This window comes from Mastomys coucha, unplaced genomic scaffold (genome assembly GCF_008632895.1).
Source record: "Mastomys coucha isolate ucsf_1 unplaced genomic scaffold, UCSF_Mcou_1 pScaffold14, whole genome shotgun sequence".
Taxonomy (NCBI): domain Eukaryota; kingdom Metazoa; phylum Chordata; class Mammalia; order Rodentia; family Muridae; genus Mastomys; species Mastomys coucha.
This window is the reverse complement of record NW_022196896.1, coordinates 98,666,926-98,686,533: the sequence shown is the minus strand read 5'-3', so window position 1 is coordinate 98,686,533 and position 19,608 is coordinate 98,666,926. Positions and strand designations below refer to the sequence as shown.

The 19,608-nt window shown below is 44.5% G+C and overlaps 1 protein-coding gene and 1 long non-coding RNA gene across 4 annotated transcripts in view; one reads left to right on the top strand and one right to left on the bottom strand.

Moving 5' to 3' along the window:
- Positions 1–219: 219 nt before the first annotated feature.
- On the top strand, positions 220–905 carry LOC116089219. The gene is made up of 3 exons (XR_004118218.1): positions 220–257; positions 619–674; positions 768–905. It is a non-coding gene; the product is annotated as an uncharacterized LOC116089219 (long non-coding RNA).
- A 4,214-nt stretch (positions 906–5,119) lies between these two features.
- Smarcal1 (SWI/SNF related, matrix associated, actin dependent regulator of chromatin, subfamily a like 1) overlaps positions 5,120–19,608 on the bottom strand; it is a 61,632-nt gene continuing 47,143 nt past the window's right edge. For all 3 annotated transcript variants that reach the window (XM_031367899.1, XM_031367897.1, XM_031367898.1), the window contains exons 14-17: positions 14,547–14,729; positions 12,996–13,096; positions 11,752–11,851; positions 5,120–7,527 (exon numbers count right to left, since the gene is read on the bottom strand). In XM_031367899.1, the coding sequence (XP_031223759.1) occupies positions 7,294–7,527; positions 11,752–11,851; positions 12,996–13,096; positions 14,547–14,729 (618 nt within the window). In that variant the 3' untranslated portion in view covers positions 5,120–7,293. The remainder of the gene's footprint in view (positions 7,528–11,751; positions 11,852–12,995; positions 13,097–14,546; positions 14,730–19,608) is intronic.

The window sequence follows — 19,608 nt, the reverse complement described above, 5'->3', positions numbered from 1 at the left end:
ATGGATACTCTGTCTCCTTCAGCATGGGCTGTACGAAACTTTCTTTGAAAGATGGCAAGTCCAGAGGGCTTTACAGTAGAGAGGTCTCAAAAGCACCACCTTGACCAGGTGGTCAAGGTCAACACTGGCAGTGACGTCATATTGGTAACTCGGGCTCTTGCTGTGATATGATGCCTTTGTGATTCCCATGTCTAGCACAGTGTAGTTTTGAAAACCTGACCTGAGTGATGGGAAAAGAGAAAGAACACACACACAAGGTACACATACAGGAAAGCTGGGGTCAGGTGGGCTCTGTTCACGCTGATGGAGGCAGACCAAGCATACAACCAGGAACCTCGGGGCACTTTGTACAAGGGACGGAGAGAGATTAGCTAGTCTGTGTGGGAGGCCTCTGTGGGGAAGCAGTCTCAGGCTGTAAGCATCCAGGAGGAGGATGCTGTGGTGGATGCCTTCTCTACACTGTCAATATTCCCACATAGACCAGAGGAACGGTTTGCCGGGTCTCTGATCCTGACCCAAGGAAAGCTTTGTCAGTTCCCACGGGTCTAGGGTAATAGTTCCTGTCAAGAGTACATATTCACTCAGGACTTTACCCTCTCCTTACACACATATCCTTAGGTACGGTGTGCATGTGAACGCCTGAAAGACATCTGGATCATTCTCCACTTTGTTCGGTAAGGCAGGTCTCTCAATGGACCACAGAAGCTTGTAAACCCAGCTATTCTGGGTAACCAGCTTATCTCAGGAATCCCTTGTCGTCTTCCTAGTGCTGGAATTAGAAGTGTGCTACCATATCTGCCCAGTGTTGAGGATTTTAATTCTGATCATGGCTGCTCTGGTAAGAGACCACATCCAAAGATCTTCTTGGTCTGTGTGATCCAGCTGGAATATAGACACACCTTTAATCCCAGGAGACAAGCAAGCAGATCTCTGAGTTCAAGGCTAACTTTGTACAGAGCATGTTTTGATAAAAGAGAAAAGCTTAAGTCCTGGTATGGTGGTATATATCTTTAAAAAAGATTCTTTTTTTAGATTTACTTTATGTGAGTATACTGTCACTGTCTTCAGACACACCAGAAGAGGGCATCAGATTACAGATGGTTGTGAGATACCATGTGGTTGCTGGAAATTGAACTCAAGACCTTTTTTTTTTCTTTTTTCTTTTTTTTTTTTTTTTTTTTTTTTTTTTTTTTTTTTTTTTTTTTTTTTTGTTGTTTGTTGTTTTTGGTTTTTTCCACACAGAGTTTCTTTGTATAGCCCTGGCTGTCCTGGAACTTACTCTGTAGACCAGGCTGGCCTCAAACTCAGAAATCCGCCTGCCTCTGCCTCCCAAGTCCTGGGATTAAAGACATGTACCACCACTGCCCTGCATAGTCAGTATTCTTAACCACTGAGCCATTTCTCCAGCCCCAGTATTCACCTTTAATCCCAGCATACAGAAGACAGAGGCATGCAGATCTCTGAGTTCTAGTCAGTTCTGTTGAGTCAGTGAATTGAGAGGCAGCGCAGTGCAGTGCAGTGGAACTGAGTTCATGGCAGTTCAGTTCATGGAATTTAGGGGCAGTTTTCCCAAGTGTTTTACAGAGGCTGAAGAAAGAACAAGCTAGACACAAGTGAAGGCAGAACAAACCAGAGAATGAGAAGAGTCAGAAGGTTAGAACAGATTGCCAGAGTTAGTTTGAGGCCAAGCAGAGCAATTCAGTGAGAAACAGAAATAATCCAGTTTGGATCAGTCAACTTGGAGAGGAGTTTTGAGCCAGAACAGCTGAGTTGAAGTCAGAAAGGGTGAGCTTATTCAGTATGTCTGAGACGGAAAACATTGTAGGCCTAGGTTAGCAGAAAGAGACAGTCAGCAGAGAGAGGCATCAAGCCTCCAGATAACAGTTCTATCAGGTGAATGACAGACTCTCTTACAAGCCAGCATTTAAGTGGGTTTCTTGAAGTCCCAATTGTCGTCATCACAAGGGAATGGCAAGTGCTTTATCTACTGAGCCCTCCCTATAGCCCCACCACCCTGCTCTAACCATGAGAAGACTGATAAACTCTAATGGGCTCCTACAAAAGTCCTTACCAGAACGTTTCAAAGTTGTAAAGATCATCAAAAACTCAAAGAAGCCTGAGGTGGCACAGTTACTAAATGTATGGAAGAATTGCTAGGGTCCAGGAATCGACACACAAACCATATGAATACTGATCTCAGTTAAGCAAGAGTGCTCAATGAGCCCACACCTCAATACTGGTCAGGCCAGGGACAGTTCAGAGCTGGGTCTGAATCTATGACAACAGACATCTTTTTCTGTCACCTTACAAAGGAAAAAAAAAAAAACCCACAAAACTCACAATGAGCTCACATAAGCAGGTGCAGGAAGTGCTGTCCAGTGGTCGGCTCTGACTCAAATTATTTTAGATATAACAGCTCATATATGACCTTTGATTTGATGAGTCCTACATAAAGCTTTGTGGAATTTCTTAAGATTAACAAACCTCAGAATATAACAGGGGATGTGGTCAGCATGATCCTTCTACAGTTATTCTGGGTGTAAGGGGGTGGGGTTTAGATCACAACAGAAACCATGGGACAGAACAAAAGATATTGTAAAAACCAAGATCTGAGTAAACCAGGAAATTAAATAAAAGTATTAATATAGGTTCATTAATTGGGTGAAAAGACATACAAAATATCTGCACCATTTCATCAGTTTTCTATAAATCCAAAACTGTTCTAGGCACCACCAAATAGGTTTCTATCTGAAACCAGCACTCTGGGGATCCTTAACTAGCGAGGGTGCAGCTGTGTTAGTGTTTGCACCCCAGTGCACTTACACTAAACCAGGCACGCTGAGGGCGAATACTGCTGATCAGACCCTTGGTTTTGTTTTTGTTTGTTTTGAGCCAGGGTTTCTCTGTATAGCCCTGGCTGTCCTGGAACTCACTCTGTAGACCAGGCTGGCCTCAAATTCAGAAATCGGCCTGCCTCTGCCTCCCAAGTGCTGGGACCACTGCCCAGTCACTTGTTCTCTTCTATGACCTCATGGGATAGGCGTCTAGAGGATTGTGCAAGTATTGATCTCCTTGCCTTCCGAGGTCAATCCACTTACTCTAGAACTGGTCTGCTTGGGAGGTTTTCTAGATAAGTTAGAAATTAGGGTTCAGAGAGATCATGTGACTTGCCTGAGGCCATGCAGCCAGTGAGTGACTTCTAGACTTGTGGTCTTTCTTCTGTATTTGAAAACTCAAGTCACTGGGTATGTTTCCTCTGCTGTATAAAACACCCCACACTCTGTAAGGTCTTGGGAGGGTAAAATAAGCTTGAGTGTCCAATAGGTGTTGACTGCCTCTGGTGGTGGTTACATGGTGGGGATGCTTTCAATCCCATCTCTCTGTCGTGCTCTAGGGGCCACAGCAGATTTGCTTTCTATTCTCTTGAAGTTCTCCTTAATTTCTTTAGCCTAGGCGCAGTAGACAACCACAAGCACAGTGATGGCCACCTGACACCTTTACAGGAGTACCTCATCTCTGTCCCATGCCAGCTTAGCCTCCCTTTCCCCTCTTAGGGTGGAAGAAATAGCAGAGATAATGGGAGTAGCCTTTTTTTTTTTTTTTCCCAAGAAGGGAACCAGGGTAACAATGGAAGATTCTCCATATAAACTGTGCCTGCTTACAGAAACTGCCAGCAAAAACCCATTTGTGCTCAAACAAATGGGACTGATGTTTGTGGCTGCAATGTGGAGAAACAGTATTTTCATGGCCTTCCTGTCAATCTGGGCCCCTAGCAGTGGCTGTGTGGGTAGAGAGTTTGTATATACTGTGGTACAGAAGTTTGACTTTCTGTGCCTGCCCTTGCTCTGAATAATGACCTAACCCTAACCCTAACCCTAACCCTTGTTTCTTTATTATAAGCTTTAGGTATAATAGCTGGGCAGACTCTGGCTATTCTTTCTTCCTTCTTTCTCTCTCTCTCTTAATTTCTTTCTTTCTTTCTCTGTCTTTCTTTCTTTCTTTCTTTCTTTCTTTCTTTCTTTCTTTCTTTCTTTCTTTCTTCCCTTTTTAGTTTTTCGAGACAGGGTTTCTCTGTGTAGTTAGCCCTGGCTGTCCTGGAACTCACTCTGTAGACCAGGCTGGCCTCAAACTCAGAAATCCGCCTGCTTCTGCCTCCCAAGTGCTGGGATTAAAGGCATGCACCACCACCGCCCGGCTGTTTCTTTCTTTCTTCCTTCCTTTCTTTCTTTCTTTTAAGATTTATTTATTTGCTGGGTGGTGTTCTTACCCACTGAGCCATCTCACCAGCCCTGACTCTGGCTATTCTAACCTTACAATACTGACCTGGCCTACATCCCACCACGTGGCCTGTTGCCTGCCATCTTAATCTTAGCTGGGCACCTCCTTCTTCTAGTCCAGATGGATAACTCTCTGGTTCCCACCTTAGACCACTCCCACCTTTCACCCCTCAACCCTTGATTTTTCTGTTTTCTATACCAGATATTCTTGAGCAGGCCAAATACAAGCAAGAAACATTAATGGCCTTACTCCAATCACATTTGAATACATGTGCACAAAAACATCCTCTAATATTGTGGGTTTGTGTTAGGGCAGACTAGGCCATGCCAAGTGAACTCTACCCTGGCTCTATAACCTAATATGGATCACCATTCAGCCAATGAACTATCTTGCTTGGCATGGCCTCTGGCCTGCTGGGTCAGGCATGAGGCAAGACCATGCATGAATGAGATGTGGCAGAGCCTCTGAAAATGAGACCCTTCATGATAGGAGGAAATTTTTCATGCTCACAGCAATTTCATCACACTGAAAAATTCTCTCTAAGGAGCAAGCTCAAGGAGATACAAATAGCTCTCATGAAATCAGCTCTAAGTGACTGCAGAAAATTGTGCCTCATAAATTCTCAATTCGTCTGATTTATGGGCAAATTTCTATGCCATTAGAGGACCATGAGTTATAGATGTTCACCGCATCATGCTCCCATGCAAGTCTCAGTAAAAACCTTTTCTGAATCAATCACCTCGTCCTTCGGAAGCATTCAAAATTCACCTTTCCTCTCTAAGATCATTCACTAAAGTCACTTCCAGAGAGAGATCCTTTTAGCTGTTGAGCCGACCAGTTCTCTTAGGGCATATGCAACACTTTATTCTTAAAAGCCATCTGGGGCACAAGTTCATCTCATGACACAGACACAAAGGTTTATCCCAGAGTCACAGGAATGTCCAGCAACCTGTTGATGCCTCCGTAGCTAGTTCTGGACACAGAGATGGACATATATCACAGATTCACATACATATATCCTTTTCTTTTGTAGCTTCTCTGATTCATTTAAGAAAATCACCCAGGTTTTATTACAGGGTCAATACCAAGAAGGCATCTGACAGGGTCACAGGTCACTTAAAGGGAGACAGAGTAGACCAACTTAAAACAGTGGGCAAGTGTATCATAGGAAATGGACCACAGCAGTTCAATAAATTCAGTTACAATTTTTGTAAAACAACTTTTAGGTATATACAGAATAAGTCACAAATGGCTCCATCTCAAATTATATTAGTCATCACCTTCAAGAAATAGTAGGCTAGGGATGAGGGAGAATGTAGGACCTTCATTTTTTCACTTATAATGTATATTTCTAGAATAATTTTACATCAAATATATAGTAGTGAGTAAATGTCTCCACAGATTGACAGCTGGAAGGACAGTCTTTTAATATGTGGTACTGAGAATAACTGCATTGTCATGGGGGGGGGGGGAATGAACCTTCACCTATCTCACTCCAGACGAATAAAGCTCAACATTAAGGCACCTTCCAAGCCCCTTACGGAGCTATTCTTGGACTGACTTGGTGGGAAGTGGAAGGAAAGAGTAAACAGATGATCAGACTGGATGTATCCATTTTGCAAAAAAAGAAAAAAAGGAGCAGTCTTGGATGCAGCACCTGTCAATAACATGCTGATTAGCCTATAAGTTTAGGCAGCAAATAGAAAGTGGGACATCCAGTTGGGAGATTGAATTCTGGGATTTAGGCAAGTTCAGGAAGATCTGCCTGGGGACATGGAGGTCAGAGGCATGGGAGCTGAGCAGAAGTAACCAGCCACATGGCAGAACTTGGAATAAATGGGTATTAAGTTATGATCCAACCAGCCAAAGCTTATTGGCCTAGGTCTCACAGTCATCATTCTGGGAGCCTGGGGCCAGGAGGAAAAACATCGACTTTTACAGTGTTCTCCGTTTTTCTAGGGGGGTCTCATGTCCCTAAAGACAGCCTCAGGTCATGGGGGAGAACTTCCTGATGTTTCTCAAAGCATGTGATATCAAACACACACAGCACAGATGCAGAGAGATGTAGAAGTGGCAATCAAGTGTTCCTTTCTGTTCTCAAAACAAAACCCCCTTCATTTTCTGGTCCTTAATTCATCCCAAAGAATGTTTTCCCTAATGCTGTCTCCATTAATGAGTGGGTAGGGAGAGGGGTGCATACCTCCAGCCCTGAGGAAGGTCAGCAGTTCAAGGTTATCCTTTGATACATAAGCAAGTTTGAGACCAACTTGGGATACATGAAAGGAAGCCTGTCTCAAAAACCTCAAGTTTTTATGTTAGTGTGGTAACTATAGTAGGGGAAATACATTGCTTCTGCTTCTAAATGTAAATATTAGAAAAGTGAAACCACACTGTGGTTTGCAGTCTATCACTATTGGACTATCTTGCCTCAATCAGAGGCTGGGAAACTATGGCCATGCGCAGTATCTGCCCACTGCTTGCATCCAAGTTTGCAACCTCAGGATGTTTTTTCACACTTGTGATGGTTTTAAAAATCAAAATAAAATTCACGATGTGAGTACATCTCATGTCCATAGACAGAACTTTTCTGTATTAGGAAAGAGGACTCGCCATCACTGCTGCTTTTCCTGTTGGATAAACCCCACAAAGGCTTTGCCTTTAGTTTGGAAGGTTACTACCTTGGAGAGTGCCTGTACTATGAGGTACTTAATAAATGTACTAGTTGAAATTTTTAACTCGATATTGGGGGTGTTGTATAGGAAGCACCTCATTATTTAAGAATGTCAATTATGACTACTCTAAGCCATGGTATCTTTTAACCCAGAAAAGCTAAAAATAATTATGCCTCCAAGCAGGCCCCTGTCTAGGAACACAGGAAAAGAGATACTGGCACCTACTGGCCTTGGACTCTTCTGCTGCAAGACAAAAGGAATACAGGCTTTTAAATAAAATACTTTATTTCAGTGAGTCCCATGATTGTTTGAATGCTTGTTTTCTTTTCTTTCTTTGACCCTTTCAAAAGGGAGAGGTAAAGCTGTCCCAGTTATCAAAGAATTCAAATCTGCTTTTCTTTGGTGGACTGCCTTCATCTTCATCTAAGAGATCTCCCAGATCCTGGGAACCGCTTCCAGAGGTGCCTGAAGTACTTCCTAGTTCAAAGGACTCTGCTGCTTGCAGGAATTCCATGTCATTTCCATCGTCTTCAAAGGACTGCTGGAACAGGTCGTAGATCGTCTTCTGCTCTGGGTCCTTTATTAGAGAAGAGAAGAGAAGATGGAAGAAGCTAGGCCTAACACTGAAGCCCTGGACTGTGCTGAGGTGAGAGATGGTGCACAGTGTACAACCAGGGAACTACAGTGATGCCAGACTGGCAGTAACCAGTGACCTGCAACTGTTCACCTTCCTCGTGTCTTCTCTGCTCCTCACTGGCAGGAAATAAACAGAAAAGACAGGCGCAACAAAGAGGCTGCTCTCACAGTAAGCTTTACAATGGGGATGCTCTTTCCCTTCCTTGTAATTTCCCATTTCTGCACTTCAATATTTCAATAGCACAGTAATCCACTTTTTCCTGAGCCCACGTCTTTCTAAATGGAAGTTAGCCTCACTTTCTGAGTGGATCTGTCCTTGTGTCTGATGTTAAAGCTACAGATGATCAAAATGCACACCACATACATCTGTCTACTGTTGGCAATGTTAAAGCCAAGCCCAGCAGTGACAACCATGACAGGCTGAATCTAAACTCTTAATGCTGACTATCTCATGGTACAGGGATGTATTTTTAGCATCATTGTGGCACTCCACAGATCCATAAAGCTGTTTAAAATCAAATCCAGAGATGGCTCAGTGAGTAAAAACACTTGGTGCTGGATCCCCAACAAAGCTTCTCTCCTCACTTTACAAATCCACCAGTGTTTTCATAATCCCTCTGCTTAAAATTGCCAGTATGTCCTTTGACTCAAAAGGCTTATTCCTGCCATCACTTTTTCTTAACAAGTTGCTTTTTAAAAAAAAAGATTTTTTTTTAAAGATTTATTTATTTATTATATGTAAGTACATTGTAGCTGTCTTCAGAGATTTCATTATGGGTGGTTGTGAGCCACCATGTGGTTGCTGGGATTTGAACTCAGGACCTTTGGAAGAGCAGTCAGTGCTCTTAACCACTGAGCCATCTCTCCAGCCCCCCAAAAAAGATTTTTTAAATGTGTGTGTTTACATGCCATGTATATGGGTACCTAACGAGGCCAAAGGAAGGCATCAGTTTCCTGAAGTTATAGGAAGTTACAGAATTATAGGCAGCTGTGAGCTATCCAGTGTGGATACCTGGATCAGAACCCTGGTCTTCTGGAGGAGCAGGGAGCACTCTTAACCACTGAGCCATCTCTCCAGCCCCCCTAGTTATCTGTAGCTCCAGCTACATCCCTTAGTATAAGCAAAGACTATCATAGCTCAATGGCATTTCCGCCTCAGGCTTCTCACCGGCAGTAGCTGGATTCTACTCCCAGACAATCCTTTTGCAAGATTCCCATTGTTGAGTCATGGGCTCTCCTATGTCCACTTCAAGTCTAAAGTAGCTTTCCTGGCTTTCTGGCTCTGCAACTAGGTCTCAACCTAACTAGTCCCTGTTTCTTTTTTTTTTTTCTTTTTTTTTGGTTTTTCGAGACAGGGTTTCTCTGTATAGCCCTGGCTGTCCTGGAGCTCACTCTGTAGACCAGGCTGGCCTCAAACTCAGAAATCTGCCTGCCTCTGCCTCCCAAGTGCTGGGATTAAAGGCGTGTGCCACCACCACTGGCTAGTCCCTGTTTCTTAACACAATTCCTCAACACTGATGGACATCCTTGAAAACTGATCAGGGAAGCATATCAAATAAGAACTCCAGATTATTCCATTAGCCCAGGCCCCAGGATCCCAGCCTTTCAGAACAGGAAGTGATTTTAAAGACTATTAAGGCTGAATTTAGGGCTGACGAGATGGCTCAGTGGGTAAGAGCACTGACTGCTCTTCTGAAGGTCCTGAGTTCAAATCCCAGCAACCACATGGTGCTCACAACCACCCGTAGTGAGATCTGATGCCCTCTTCTGGTGCATCTGAAGTCAGCTACAGTGTACTTATATATAATAATAAACAAATCTTTGGGCCAGAGTGAGCAGGAACTGAGTGAGTGGGATTGACAGGAGTGAGCAGGGCGGACCGGAGCGAGCAGAGGTTCTAAATTCAATTCCCAACAACCACAATGTGTACTCATATACATAAAATAAATAAATCTTTAAAAAAAAGAATGAAGTATGCGCTTCATGCGCTCCCAAAGGATACACTTGTTGGCCCCTTTGTGACCAAGTGCAAAGTCAAGGAAGTGTTGATGTGAGGCACCTGGTCCAGCAGGTGCCTGCCCGTGCCCTTTTGACTAAGAGGGTGATGACACTACTCACAGACCTGGAACATGCACAGTAGGCTGGAAATGAGTTCCAGGATCAGACTATTTTCTCATTTCCCCTCTTGGAAGGAAGGTGTTTGACTGAACATAGCTCTGTTTGCTTTTGTCTCCGTGAAGGAGGAAGCAGTTTCTTTTTCAAGTTGCTAATGAAATTCTCAGCCCTATCAAAAGCTTTAATCAAAATAAAAGTGATGTAAATGACTTATCAGTAAGTCTCATTTACATCACTCTGCACTTGTATTTTAGGCACAAAGTTTTTCTTGGGTTCAAAGTTTCTGAGGGTCAAGCCAGGATGAGAAGGGTTGAGGCCAATCCTTCAGAACAGCCTTTCTTTTCAAAGGACATTAGTAACTTAGGTGTCCTGAGCATAGCCACCACCCAGATGTCAGAGAGCCAGCAAAACCTCCAGGCAAGGCCATTTTACTGGTGTCTGGTTCCTGTTTTTTGTGTAAAAGGGTAAACTGTGGACTGGTGATTTGAATAGGAATGTCCCCCTAGGCTCATGTGTTGGAATACTTGGTCCATAGGGAGTGGAGCTATTATGAGGGATGGCCTTGCTGGCATAGGTGTGCCCTTGTTGGAGGAAGTATGTCACTAGGGCTGGGCTCTGACATCTCAGAGGCTCAAGCCAGTTCTCTTCCTGCTGTTTGTGGATCCAGATGTAGACCTCTCAGCTCCTTCTTCAGCACCACGTCTGCCTGCATTCCACCATGCTTCTTGTCATGATGATAATGGACTAAACCTCTGATTAGCCTTATTAAATGTTTTCCTTTATGAGAGTTGCCTTGGTCATGGTGTTTCTTCACAGTAATAAAACCCTAAGACATATGGTCAACATTCAAAAATATGGTGTCTGTTGAATGTGCCTATAATCCACAAGCATTCAGGATGCTGAACAGGAGGACCTTGAGTTCAAGACCTACCTGGGTGATAGGATAGCCTGACTCAAAAAGGCAATTATTCGGGGGGGGGGGTATGGGGAAGGGGGCTTGCAGAGGGGTCACTGGGAAGGGGGATAACATTTGAAATATAAATAAAATAACCAATAAAAAAAAGCAATTATTCTAGTAATTACATACATACTTTTCAGATTTTTAAGTTGTAGCCACATGCTCTGCAGTACTTCATTCAAGCAGCACTGAAGAAGCTCGGAGTGAATATGAAAGGAGTGGGGGAAGCCCTGAATGATCGGGTAAGGTAGACTGCCATATCAAGGACCCACTGCCTCAGACCCATGGATGTGGCAGAGCCACCTCTGGTCCAAGTGTGACAGATGATGGTGTGTGCAAGTACAAGTATTTCTAGATGACCAGCTTCTTCCTCGCAGATGACTGAAATCTGGGACTGCTTCTCACATAAGCCCTACCGATGCTAGCTAAGGTCTCAACGCTATGCACAGTAAACACGATTAGCTCTTAGCTTGATTTGTAATATCTACTGCTTCTAGCAAAGAGCACGGCCCACCTGATCCCAGCTTTTCTATATGTGTGTCCATCCTTTCTCTATCTCCTAGTCACCCCAGGCCCAAGCTGTATATGATGCCAAGGCATGATGGCCCCCTCCTCTTCAAGGCCAAGAAACTTCCTTTTGGCGCCGTTTAGCAAGCACCATGGGGGGAATGATCTCTGGTCTCTTACAGTTTTTACAGCGAGAGCTGAGGTTACTTCTATCTTGGGTTGGTCTCACATGCCATATGGCTACGCTGGACAGTTCTGTGGTGGCCCTGCTGTATGACTGGTATTGCCATCTTACTTATGGGGACAACTAACAGTTGCCATGGGGAAGTAACATCTTTTTTCATGGCCTGATGAAAGAGATGGCAGGTCCGCCTTGGTTTTGGAGAGCCTTTAGGGCACATGAGAAGCAGCAGCAATCACTAGCAACCCCATCCTCAGAAGGGATCACACAGAGGAACAGAATGACTGCAGGCCCACCTGTCCACCTCAGAAGTGACTGACATCTCCCCCTCAGGACCCCAAGAGCTTGGCAGCCAGCTCACTGCCTGGCTTTTTAGAGGATGAGGAGTCATGTGCTGGCGTTACCTTGTAGAGGTAGTCCGCCGCAGCTTCCGTCATTTGCGAGAGATTGGTCTCAGAAAGCCCAGCTTCCCCCAGAACTTTAATCTTCTCTTGAATCAGAGGCCTGTGGGGAGAAATGAGCTGTAGTGAACACACCTACACAGGACTGGAAAGCTGACTGAATGAAGCCCCTTTGTTCCTTCAGGCCTGTGAGGCAGTAACTGAAGCTCATCTTTGCAGCTCTCAGTCCTTCCTGAAATACCCAGTCTCAACTGGAAATAGTCTACTCTCTGTTGAGAATACCAGGTTCAAAAGTCTCTCTAGCACAAGATGTGTAGGAAATAAATTCTGCCTCATTACAACAAAAATCTGAGTTTGCTTTTAGACGCTGCCCCATGAGCAAATCCATTTACAAAGAGAGGAAGTAGGGGATCTGCCTGCAGAGGTCAGGCACCATAGTCACTGGCTGAACACTGGCACAGAGTGTGGGTACTAGTGGGAGAGCTGAGGAACCTCTCTCATCAGGAAGAGGGAAAGGGATTGAGAAAGACCCTGGAGGACTTTTACTTAGATGACAGACACGAACTTCAAGGGTTGAAATGTGACCCTGTAGACCTGGTGGAGCAGGCCTATAATCTCAGCACCACAAAGGGTCTGAAGGATCAGAAGTTCAAGGTCTCCTGGGCTACAGAGACTTTAAGGCCAGCACAAGGTAAACTTGGTGAGACTGTCTCAAAATGAAAAATGAGAAGGATTGCATGGTAAAGCTTAGAGCAGAGAACTTGCTTAGTATATGCAGGGCCTATGCTTAATTTTCTGTTACACATAGATACTACACACACACACACACACACACACACACACACACACACACACACACAAACTGCAGCCTCGCCATGAAGCACTGCATGGTTAAGAATAAGCACTTTCTACTAGCCCTGAAAGAAATGAGCATCATGTCACATATCACAAAAGAAAAAAGAACACTGTTCCCATCCTAAAATGTGTGGCAGCTGAGAACAGAGTGCTCTTAAGCGAACTCCATCTTCTCCCTCTTGGACCAGTGAAGAGTCACTTGCCTTTCTTCTTACTGGTTTTACTCTGCACCCTGCAAGCCTCCAAGGAACACTAGGGTCAAGCATGGTGTTGGGAAGCAGGGAGCCATTACTAACTGGTCTCAGCAAAAGCTTGAGTACTGAAGGAGCAAAGAAACCACACCTCCTGATCCATGACAACTCAATGTACCCAAGTCACCAGCCCATGCATACCAAAGGTAGTCATCTGCTGTGCCTTGTGCCACTAGGTAGTGGACGGCCACAGAGTTTGTCTGTCCAATGCGGTGGGCACGGTCCTCAGCCTGCATCAGCACCTGTGTGGCCAGGGAACAAGACAGTTAAGGGAAGGCCTGAGTAAGGCCATCCCATCACAGTGAGGGGCATCTATCCATTAAGCCCCACTGAGCCGCCTCTACCAAACATTTCCCCTATCTTATAAAACTGAGAGACTCTAACAAACCTTAGGACCTGCAATCTAGCAGAAACCACACTTGAGCACTGTGCTAGGGCTTGTGGGTAAAGCATGGATATGGGCTCTGCTTCCAGTTTATGTGCTGAGAGGCAAATGAGAGAAATAGGCACACTTTCCTTTCTAAGCTCTGGAAAATTGGAAGTTATCTTCCAGGGGCTGCACAGGGGGCTCAGCGGTTGAGAGCAGTTGTTCTTGCAGAGGACCTGGTAGCTCACAACCATACACAATTCAGTTCCAGGGGATGTGGTACCCTCTTAAGACTTTCAAGAGGCAGCAGGTATGTAGGTGGTACATTACCATGCAGGTAAGCAAAATAATAATACACATAAAATAAAAAAATGTATCTAAATTTTTAAAGTTTATCTTCCAAATATCTAGATATATTGCATCCGCAAAAGGGATCCTGCATGATGATCAGGGGTGGATGTGGTTTTCATGTGTTGGTAAGCCCCTTAGTAACCAGAACCAGGACACTGTTTTAGGAATAGTCTCAACCTTAGAGCCGACCCATCATTAAAGCAATAGCTGATATGTGCCCTATAAAAGCAGCATGTCAGAAAACGAGAGGGAAAAGAAGTTTTTTTTCTGAGACTCCAAGAAATTTTTATGATTTCAAACAAATGTCTTGGATCTGCCATCACAGGCCTCAGTTATCAGTCACATCAGGGACACGATGACACCGAGCAAACACCTGGTGCTGTAACTCTTTCTGAGGCCCCCACTGGCAAACAGCTCAAAGGGACAATTAACAAAGGGACCTGGGTGAGTGGCTTTCTAAAGGCTTAGCTCTGCACTCCTGGGTCTCCACTTGGGCTTTCTGTGCCCACTTTCCTCACGGGGAGATGAGGGCTAAGGCTCTGCTAGGACTTCCCCATCAGTGGGATGATCCTGCAGGCTGCTGGGAAGACTCGCAGTGCTTGGAACAAGGGAGCAGCAACAAGCATGAACATTGACAGGCAGGCCTGAGCCTGAGGGGATGCTTGTAGAACATGTCATCTTTTTAAAAAAATTATTTTCATGTATATGAATGTTTTACCTGCATGCATGTGCACTATCTGTGTACCTGGTACTCATGGAAGCCAAAATAGACAGGGACTGAAGTTACAGATGGTTGTGAGCCACCATATGGGTGCTGGGAATTAAACTCAGGTCCTCTGCAAGAGTAGCCAGTGTTCTTAACTGCTGAGCCACCCCCCTAGCCCAAGAACATGTCGCCTACCATTCCTTTATGGATCTTGTATTTCTCAGCCCTGAGCATGCCCAGGGAGATTCTAGTCAACCACATTCCTTACCCCTGGGTTCCAGAACAGCTCAGCAAACACCACCAGATCAGCTGAGGAGAAGGTGAGGCCCATGTTGGCAGCTGTGATGGACAGCACTGCTACTGTGTGCCCTTTGGACAGCTGGAACCGCTGGCACAGAGCCTCCCGGTCTGCTGAGGGGGTGGAGCCATCAATCCGGACGTGCTGAACGTTCTGTGTGACAAAGGGGAAACTGAGGTGAGCAGCTACCGGCTGCAGGGGCTGCCCAGCCGGCTCGTCTAGGTAGGGCCCACAGGCAGAACTGCTCTGTTACCCAATCCTTTAATTTCAGGGCTGTTTCCCTTTACAAAGCCGGAGGTTGGACTGACCCAACGGTACAAGCACCTATGGTCAAAGGAACCAATACAAACAGGCCTCTGTACATGGGGCTGAGTTTCCCATGCAGTAGCCTTTTGTAAAAGTATAGAATAGTTTTACCACCAGGATGCCAACTCAGAGACCTTCAGATTTCTCATGCTACCTGTGTACGTGTGTGTGCACATGCACATGAGTGTGGGGTGGGGGTGGGAGGCTGTGTGTGTGTGTGTGGGGGGGTGTCTATGCGTGTGCCCATGTCTTTGCATGGATACTCATTTGACACATTTTTATCAGCAGGGTTTTTTATGTATTCATCTCCAAAATGGTGGTGAATAGTTCCTTGACCATAGGGTCCTTCTGAACCCGGCTGAGAATTGACTCCCCATCTCTCTCTTCCCCGGTGGCCCCACCCCTGGGCAGTCACCGCACATTCTGAGGTGTTTAATCCACAATCGTTGTATAAAGGCGATCATCATGATGTCCTGGGACTGAGCTTTTCCCTCAGCAACACTCACTGTAGAGTTGTCAAGTGCGATCTACCTCAGTAGTTTGCTCGTGGTACTGTGGAGTAGTATCCACATCACAGCACGTGCACATACAGAGGGGCATCTGAGCAGACCCATGGGGGCTACTGCCAGTAAGGCTGGTAGGAATGTTTGTGAACAGGCTATTCAGTGTGAACTTAAGTTTTTGTTTCTTTGAGGTTGCCCTGGAGCCAACTTCTGGATTGTCTAGCAATTGCATGTTTAGTCTGGCTGTTTTCTTTTAAGAAGCATTTAAAATATTACTCTTTTCTCAATGAATATTGCATATCTTTCAAAGAAAAATTATATTTTATTTTCACCCAAATATACTGTAAACTGCTAAAATATTTTTAAATTTATGTGACAATAAATGATTTAACCACTCTTTCCTTCCCTTCCTTCCTTCCTTCCTTCTCTTTCTTTCTCTCTCTCTTTCTTTCTTTCCTTCTTCCCCCTTTCCCTCCACCCCAAGACAGGCTTTCTCTGTGTAGCCCTGGTTGTCCTGAAACTCACTTTGTAGACCAGGCTGGCCTTGAACTCAAGAGATCCACCTGCCTCTACCTTCCCAGTGCTGGGATTAAAGGTGTACACCCCCACCATCCAGCCCATCTTTCTATCTCTACAGATTTAGGAGTTATCGGATTTCTTCTAAAACATTAAGAGTTGGTAGGAATTTATTCATCAATAGGCGGGCTAAAAAAAAAAAATCCCTGTGGTGTGTCTATGCAGTGAGGTTTTACTTTGTACTAAAAAACTGTTGATAAAACAATGATGAATCCCAGTATATGAACAAGAAACAAAAAACAAACACACAAACAAAAACTAAAAATGGAGTACATACCAAATGATTCCACACTATGTCAAATTCCAAACAATGCAAACCAATCAAGAGCAGCTGAGCTCAGCCCAGAGGGAGGGGCAGGAGGGAGCAAGAGGGACTAGGGTGGAGTGTGGGGGGGATGGGGGCAGAGGGTGATGGCTGTGCTCACCGTCTCATCCAACTGTGTACTTTATGTGTAGTCTATCACAAGCAACGGTTTCCTTAGGTTACAAAACTCAAATACCAAAGCAAAAGGAAAAAAGGAAGCAAGATTCTCCATGTCATTGCCAGGTTGCTCTGTGATAGGCGAGTCAGCGCCTCGTCAGCGCCTCGTCAGTGGGCTCCACTCTTATCAACAGGGTGGCAGCACACACATAAAACCCTGACTGATCCAAGGCAAACAAACCTTTGCTGAGTGTGGTGGTGCACACCTGTAATTCCAGCATTCAGAGGATGGAGGCGGGAGGATTGCAGGTGTGGGGCTAGCCTGGGGCTGCACTGGGCAACATCCCCTCTCAAAAAACTAAAAGAAAGGATTTGTGCTGTTTCACTCAGTCAGTCACGGACCAGTGTTGGTTTTGTATGCAGCTGCCACTGTGTCTATGTCACACCTCTCACTGCTAGTCTCCCGGGACATTCCCTTTTATCACTTTTCTTCCAAATCCTTTTTGTATTTAGAAATATCTTAGCTTTCCAGATTAGATGGTTCAGTGGGTAAAGCCGTGTCCTGCCAGGTCTGACAACCTGAGTTTGAGTCCAGGAGGACAGCCCCAATACCCACACGTTTAATACGGTAAACAGTAAGGTAAAGATTCACTGAATTCCCCTGCCTGCCTCAGTTACCCAGAGAGCTTCCCAACAGTTACTTGCTGAATAAACTAGAAACGACTCCTTGGTTCCATGTTTCCTAGCTGTCTGTCGGATGCCATGATTCAGTGCTAGTGACGTGCCCACTATACAGAATGGAAGATGTTCAGGAGCAAGTCTCCAACACTGCTGTCCTTTCTCAGACCTCTCCTGCTTATTTTCTGAGATGTCTCTTAGGATAACAGTTAAGGTTCCTTTAAAAAAGCAAGTTTAATTGAGCTCTGCTTAGTTGTGCAGGTCTCTAACCCAGCTGTTTGGGAGGCTGACATGGAAGGACCACAAGTTCAAAGCCTTGTCTGGCCAACTCAGTGAGATACTTTATCAAATTTTTAAAAATTAAAAAAAAGGGAGCTAGGGATTTGGCTCAGTGGCAGAAGACTTTATCTGCTGGACCATCCATTCAGCTATGGTCAGTGCACTTTTAAAAATAATTCGTTTTAGTATGCTTATTTGAAATCCAAGTATTGTACTAAACTGTTTTATTATACATTCTAATAGTTTTGTAATTAATTGTCTTGGATTTCTTGAAAACCCAGAAGGTCGTCTAGAGATTACAGATTTAGCTATTTCAGCCTGCTCCTAAACCGTTTTGTATGCAAGAATTAAACCCAAGAAGGTTAAAGATCCACTCTACAACTCCCAGATAAAAACTCCAAGAGAAAAACTTTCATAGCCTTACTTAGACACAAAATTCCTTAAATTAGTCACAAAAAACATAAGGTACAAAACAAGACATGGATAAACTTGACATATAACTAAAACAATAAATCTTTTATTCAAAATGAAGTAAAAAAAAGACAACTGATTAATATTAGGAATTTATAAAGAATTTCTCTTAGTCAACAAGAAAAAGAGAAGCCAACAGAAAAATACGGCAAAATAGGTGCAAACAGATTCTCATAGAATAAGCCAGACAGACTTCGGCAAACACAAAATTAGACATATTTTCCTGGTAGTCAGAGGAATGCAAATGGAATCAAGAACAGAATCAGAGCTCGTTTACTGGCCTGGCAAAAGTCAAAGTGTAAACATCTGATAACATGAAGTGTGCACAAGAACTCAGGGCTGTAAGGGTTAAACATCTGATAACATGAAGTGTGCACAAGAACTCAGGGCTGCAAGGGTTAAACATGTGATAACATGAAGTGTGCACAAGAACTCAGGGCTGCAAGGGTTAAACATGTGATAACATGAAGTGTGCATGAGAACTCAAGGCTGCAAGGGTTAAACATCTGATAACATGAAGTGTGCACAAGAACTCAGGGCTGTAATGGTTAAACATCTGATAATATGAAGTGAGCATGAGAACTCAGGGCTGCAAGGGTTAAACATGTGATAACATGAAGTGAGCATGAGAACTCAGGGCTGCAAGGGTTAAACATGTGATAACATGAAGTGAGCATGAGAACTCAGGGCTGCAAGGGTTAAACATGTAGTGACATGAAGTGAGCATGAGAACTCAGGGATGCAAGGCTTCTTTGGCTGGATAATAAATCTGAACAGCTACCTTTAACAGCAATCCAATAAAACTGAAAATGAGTCTATTCTATGACTTGTGGAAGATCCCGCTTGACCACATGCCAGGTGCATACAAACACACAGCACACACAAAGGCACATCTTCAAAACTATTTGCTATTAGCAAGATAAGCAAAGCCCAAGGTGCATCAGCAGCAGGTGGCTAGCCATGCAGCCAACACTACCCTGCAGCAGTATACACACTACACAAACAACGACATGTTACACCTTGTGGAGAAATCTTAGAAGCAATGGCGGGCATAACAGCAATGGCAGCTACTTACACTTCCCTCCTACTGATGCAAATTCATTAATAGACACTGGATTTAGGAGGGGAGGGACATCCTGATGGCTATTATTGGTTGTCAACTTCTGGAATTAACTAAAACCCAAGTGGCTGGGCACACCCTTTGAGGGATTTTTGCTTAACTGAATCATTTGAAGCGGGAAGCCCCCATTCTGGTCTGGATCCTCGAGGTGGGAAGATCCAGCTTCAATCTGGACCACACCCTTTGCTACACAAAGGACATGGAAGAAGGCCTGCCTCCCTTTGCTGGCTTGCTTTCACTAGCAAGTCCATTCCGTCGCTGGCATCAGAGTCTATTGCTGTGGGATTCTGGCATGTACTGAAGAGCATCTGAGACATCCAGCCTTGTGGATTGAACAACTACTGGGTGCTTGGACCTTCTGTTCACAGGTAAACATGGTTCAATGAGCTGAACCACAGCCTGTAAGTCATTCTAATAAAATCCTTTCTATGTATGAAAGAACCATTCTATAAGGTCTGTTCCTCTAAGGAACCCCAAGTAACACAGACATGCACTAAATTCAAGACAGAGGGGATGGAATTAGATTACTAACTGGGGCCCAAGTATGTTATGACTTAAAAACCAGGGGCTGGCTGGGTGGTGGTGGTGCATGCCTTTAATCCCAACACTTGGGAGGCAAAGGCAGGCCAATTTCTGAGTGTGAGGCCAGTCTGGTCTACAGAGTGAGCTCCAGGAGGA